Source organism: Scyliorhinus canicula, chromosome 23, assembly GCF_902713615.1.
Source record: "Scyliorhinus canicula chromosome 23, sScyCan1.1, whole genome shotgun sequence".
NCBI lineage: Eukaryota > Metazoa > Chordata > Chondrichthyes > Carcharhiniformes > Scyliorhinidae > Scyliorhinus > Scyliorhinus canicula.
The window spans coordinates 25,150,880-25,156,879 of NC_052168.1; the positions used below are offsets into that span (position 1 = coordinate 25,150,880).

The window sequence follows — 6,000 nt, forward strand, 5'->3', positions numbered from 1 at the left end:
TCTGATTTCAACACCAGGGCGAGTCTCTCGCGCCTCTCCGCCCTCCACAGCATTGACCGACTGAGGATGTCCTGTGACCTCTTTCCGCCGTCCGTTCCCCCTTTTCCGGAAGGAGGCGCGAAATTCCCAGCCTGACACAAAGGCGTCTCTTTATTTGTCAGTACACATGTGTTTTAAATCACAAAATATTTGCGGGTTCCCATCACTTCTCGAGACATTGTGATAACCTTGTATCCGACTTCCACGGAGTAACCCTGTGCAGGGCCCAGCGGTCCCAAGGATGCAGAGATAACGGGGAAGGCGCGGAAAAGGATTCACAAGGATGATCGACAAACTGAGAGGCTGTAGTTGTCAGCAAAGGCTGAATGCACTGAGACCCTTCCACCTCGACAAGAGACTAGCTATCGGAGCACTGCTCCTTCCTCGGGTCAATCAACAGAGGCAGAGTGGTGGCCAGATAGGGGTTTTTAAAATGAAAAGCTGATAGGGTAGATGTACAGAAGATGTTTCCACTTGAGAGAGAGACCAAAACGAGGGATTATAAATAAAAAATAGTCAGTAACACATCAAATGAGAGATGTTAGACAAATTTCTTCAGCGAAAAGGTGATTTTAAATCATTCGTCAACACTACCCTACACAACACAACACTAGGGCAGCACGGTAGCATTGTGGATAGCACAATTGCTTCACAGCTCCAAGGTCCCAGGTTCGATTCCCGGATTGGGTCACTGTCTGTGCGGAGTCTGCACATCCTCCCCGTGTGTGCGTGGGTTTCCTCCGGGTGCTCCGGTTTCCTCCCACAGTCCAAAGATGTGCAGGTTAGGTGGATTGGCCGTGCTAAATTGCCCTTAGTGTCCAAAATTGCCCTTAGTGTTGGGTGGGGTTACTGGGTTATGGGGATAGGGTGGAGGTGTTGACCTTGGGTAGGGTGCTCTTTCCAAGAGCCGGTGCAGACTCGATGGGCCGAATGGCCTCCTTCTGCACTGTAAATTCTATGATTAGAAGAGATTTACCAGGAATTTGCCGGGTATGGAGGGCATTAGCTATGAGGAGAGGTTGAATAAACTCGGTTTGTTCTCAGTGGAACGACGGAGGTTGAGGGGCGACCTGATAGAGGTCTACAAAATTATGAGGGGCATAGACAGAGTGGATAGTCAGAGACTTTTTCCCCAGGGTAGAGGGGTCAATTACTAGGGGGCATAGGTTTAAGGTGCGAGGGGCAAGGTTTAGAGGAGAGGTACGAGGCGAGTTTTTTACACAGAGGGTAGTGGGTGCCTGGAACTCGCTGCCGGAGGAGGGGGTGGAAGCCGGGACGATAGTGACATTTAAGGGGCATCTTGACAAATACATGAATAGGATGGGTATAGAGGGATACGGACCCAGGATGTGCGGAAGATTTTTAGTTTAGACGGGCAGCATGGTCGGCACGGGCTTGGAGGGCCGAAGGGCCTGTTCCTGTGCTGTACCTTTCTTTGTTCTTTGTTCTACCCAAACACACGACCTCTGCCACCTAGAAGAACAAGGGCAGCAGAGCATCTGGAAGTTTCCATCGAAGCCACGCTCCATCCTGACTTGGGAATATTTTGGCCGTTCCTTCACTGTGGCTAGGTCAGACCCCTGGCACTCCGTCTGGAGCAGCACAGTGTGCGGTCAGTCTGACTGAGTCGCTGCTCATTCTGACCTTCGGGCAGCTGTGGGGTAGTGACTTAGTTTCTGAAAAGCCTGTCAGAAACCCGGAAAGCTGTCCGAGGGGTTAGGGTCTGGAATGCACTGCCCGAGAGTGTGGGGGAGGCAGAGTCGATCGTAAAGGGACCCGGACAATTTCCTGAAGGGAAAGGAAAAGAATTGTGAGCGACAGGGAAAGGTGGTAATAGCTGGAGCTGCCCTTGCGAAGGGCCGACATGGGCATAGAATTAACAGAATTTACAGTGCAGAAGGAGGCCATTTGGCCCATCGAATCTGCACCGGCCCTCGGAAAGAGCACCCCACCCAAGCCCACACCTCCACCCCATCCCCGTAACTCAACCTAACCTTTTTTGGGCACTAAGGGCAATTTAGCATGGCCAATCCACCTAACCTGCACATCTTTGGACTGTGGGAGGAAACCGGAGCACCCGGAGGAAACCCACGCAGACACGGGGAGGACGTGCAGACTCCGCACAGACAGCGACCCAGCCGGGAATCGAACCTGGGACCCTGGAGATGTGAAACAACCGTGCTAGCCACTGTGCTACCATGCCGCCCTGCATGATGGGCTGAATGGCCACCTTCTGGGCTCTCATCATGTTCGGGTTCTTATCACTAAATATCTCCAGAAGTGACCCCTAGTGAATTGTGTTGGAAGAGCGATAGCTGCTGTAGCGGCATCTGAATCAGGAACAGGCGGAGGCCATTCAGCCCCTCGAGCCTACCCCGCCATTCAGTAAGATCATGGCCAATCTGATTGTAACTTCCCGCCTTTCTCAATAACCTTTCACCCCACCCTGGTCAGACAAGCACCTATCTGGCTCTGCCTCATAAATATTCAAAGACTCTGCTTCCGCTGCCTTTCCAGAGTTCCAGAGAAACTGGCCCTCGGAAAACAACTCTCCTCATCTCCGTCTTGAACGGGCCACCCTTTATTTTTAAACAGTGACCCCCCCCCCTCGTTCTAGATTCTGCCAAAAGGGGAAACATCCTCTCCACATCCACTCTGTCAACACCCCTCAGGAACGTAAAGGATTCAATCTTCTAAACTCTTCTGGGCGGCACATAAGCACAGTGGTTAGCACAGTTGCCTCACAGCTCCAGGGTCCCAGGTTTGATTCCCGGCTGGGTCACTGCCTGTGCGGAGTCTGCACGTCCTCCCCGTGTGTGCGTGGGTTTCCTCCGGGTGCTCCGGTTTCCTCCCACAGTCCAAAGATGTGCAGGTTAGGTGGATTGGACATGATAAATTGCCCTTAGTGACCAAAACGTTTAGGTGGGGTTACTGGGTAATGGAGATGGGGTGGAGGTGTGGGCTTAGATGGGGTGCTCTTTCCCAGAGCCGGTACAGACTTGATGGGCCAAATGACCTCCTTCTGCACTGTAAATTCTATGAAGTCTGTGTGTGTTTTCCCCGGGCACACCGGTTTCCTCCCACAAGTCTCGAAAGATGTGCTGTTAGGTGAATTGGACAATCTGAATTCTCCCTCTCTGTACCCGAACAGGCGCCGGAATGTGGCGACTAGGGGCTTTTCACAGCAACTCCATTGCAGAGTTAATGTAAACTGACTTAGAACATAGAACAGTACAGCACAGAACAGGCCCTTCGGCCCTCGATGTTGTGCCGAGCAATGATCACCCTACTCAAACCCACGTATCCACCCTATACCCGTAACCCAACAACCCCCCCCCTTAACCTTACTTTTTAGGACACTACGGGCAATTTAGCCTGGCCAATCCACCTAACCCGCACATCTTTGGACTGTGGGAGGAAACCGGAGCACCCGGAGGAAACCCACGCACACACGGGGAGGACGTGCAGACTCCGCACAGACAGTGACCCAGCCGGGAATCGAACCTGAGACCCTGGAGCTGTGAAGCATTTATGCTAACCACCATGCTACCATGCTACCCCACTTGTGGCACTAATAAAGATTATTATTATTAAACTCCAGCAGATACAGGCCTCTAACCCTTCCTCAAAGACCAACCCGCCATTCCTGATGTCAGTCTAGTAACCCGCTGATCTGCTTCTGATACATTTACCTCCTGCCTAAAATAAGTTGACCAAATTTCTTCTATTGTGTAATTTTTGGTGAATTGTTTATGGATGGTTTTGTTTAATACGGAATTTTTTTTAATAAACATATTTGAACAATAAGTTCACCAATTCTGTGCACAATATTCCAGATCTGGGGCGGGATTCTCCGACACCCCCCAGCCGGGTCGGAGAATCGCCGGGGGGCCGGCGTCAATCCCGCCTCCGCCGTCTCCCGAAGTTTCCGGCCCCGGAGATTCGGCGGGGGCGGGAATCGCGCCGTGCCTCCCCCACCCCGGCGATTCTCCGGCCCGCGATGGGCCGAAGTCTCGCCGCTCTCGTGCTGGTCACGCCGGTGTGGATCAACCACCTCCCTTACCGGCGGGACCAGGCGGCGCGAGCGGGCTCCGGAGTCCTGGGGTGCCCCCACGGTGGCCTGGCCCTCGATCGGGGCCCACCGATCGCCGGGCGTGCCTGTGCCGTGGGATCACTCTTTTCCTTCCGCCTTCGCCGTGGTCTTCACGGCACATGCACAGACTTCCGCCGGTCGGCGAAGTCCCTTCGGCCCCGGCTGGCGTGGCGCAAAGGCCGTTCCCGCCAACCGGCGGGACGCCAACCACTCAGGCGCGGGCCTAGCCCCTCAATGTTAGGGCTTGGCACCTAAGAGACTTCCGCACCTTTGGGGCGGCCCGGCGCCGGAGTGGTTCACGCCACTCCATCACGCCGGGACCCCCCCGCCCTGCCGGGTAGGGGAGAATCCCGCCCGTGATCTCACTGGTGTCTTGTACGACTGAAGCATAATCTCCCAACTTTTACATTCAATGTTTATGACATTGGTACATTTTCATCCTGCAGTGGGCAATCTGAAGCCCAGGGGCCAGATTGTGGCCTAATTGGGTTCTGAGTGCGGCCCCCAAGAGACATTTTGTTGTCCGTTGCCCGCGTGCAGGGTCGCCACATTCCGCTAATTCCCGCCCCTGTGGTTTTTTTTTCCTGCCGGTATGGCTGAAGTGATTCGCACGTAAAGAGAGGGCAAGTGAGGGGCTCCACCCGCATTCTGTTGACGATATTTCTGTCTGTCTCCTGCAGGAGTTGAATGGTCAGTTGTCGGAAGAAATCGCACGAATACGAACACTTGTTACGGGAAAGAGCCAGGACAACGTTGGAAATTTAACTGTCACCAGTGATAGAGATACCTGTGAATTGGAGGTAAGACGGGAAGACGAGGGAGGGGGGCAGGAAATCGAGAACCGGAGAGCGCAAAATGAGGTCACTCGGCCCATCCATTTCCGTACTGGCTCTTTGAAAGAACTGTCCAGTTAGCCCCCTCCTCTGTTGCCCATAATCCTGCAAATCATTTCATTGCAGGGGTGGGGCGTGGGGCGGCACGGTGGCTCAGCGGTTAGCACTGCTGCCTCACAGCACCAGGGACCCCGGTTCGATTCCGACCATGGGTGACTGTCTGTGCTAAACCAGCCCCTGTGGTCTGGTCGCTCATGGCTGCGCTGTTTCCCATCCCCATTCTCCTGCCTTCTCCCCACAACCCCTGACCCTCCCCCCCCCCCCCCCCCCCCCCCCGGTTTTAAGGGGCTGGTTTAGCACACTGGGCTAAATAGCTGACTTGTAATGCAGAACCAGGCAGCAGCACGAGTTCAATTCCCGTACCGGCCTCCCCGAACAGGCGCCGGAATGGGGCGACTAGGGGCTTTTCACAGTAACTTCATTGAAGCCGACTCGTGACAATAAGCGATTATTATTATTATTATTATTATTATTAATAATAATCGAACCACTACCAGGTTCAGACGCTGCTGGGACTAAGCTGGAGGCCAGTCTGAATGGCCAGCAGCTCCCGGGGGGGGGGGGGCTTTCTCTCCGAGGGGCAGGTGATCCACAATTGTCTCGTTCAGCAACCCCGTTCCCCACGCTTCCCCTATGCCTATTACTGTTACTCATGATGTGGAGATGCCGGCGTTGGACTGGGGTGAGCACAGTAAGAAGTCTGACAACACCAGGTAAACCTTCCCAAAGAGAGGTCCACCCCCCCCCCCCCCCCGCCCTATCCCCATAACCCCATCATCTAACCTGCACATCTTTGGACACTAAGGGGCAATTGAAAGTGGCCAATCCACCCAACCTGCACATCTTTGGACTGTGGGAGGAAACCGGAGTACCCGGAGGAAACCCACGCAGACACTGGGCGCAGTGCAGACTCCGCACAGACAGACGCCCAATGCCGGTGTTTGATGAATTGGACATTCTGAATTCTCCCTCTGT

At 54.1% G+C, this 6,000-nt stretch overlaps 1 protein-coding gene across 1 annotated transcript in view; it reads left to right on the forward strand.

The window, feature by feature from the left end:
• LOC119956640 (myosin phosphatase Rho-interacting protein-like) overlaps positions 1 to 5,046 on the forward strand; it is a gene marked incomplete at its 5' end in the record, with an annotated part of 71,673 nt that extends 66,627 nt beyond the window's left edge. The window contains one exon of the mRNA XM_038783979.1: positions 4,813 to 5,046. Coding sequence (XP_038639907.1) covers positions 4,813 to 5,046 — 234 coding nt within the window. The remainder of the gene's footprint in view (positions 1 to 4,812) is intronic.
• Between the last annotated feature and the right edge of the window lie 954 nt (positions 5,047 to 6,000).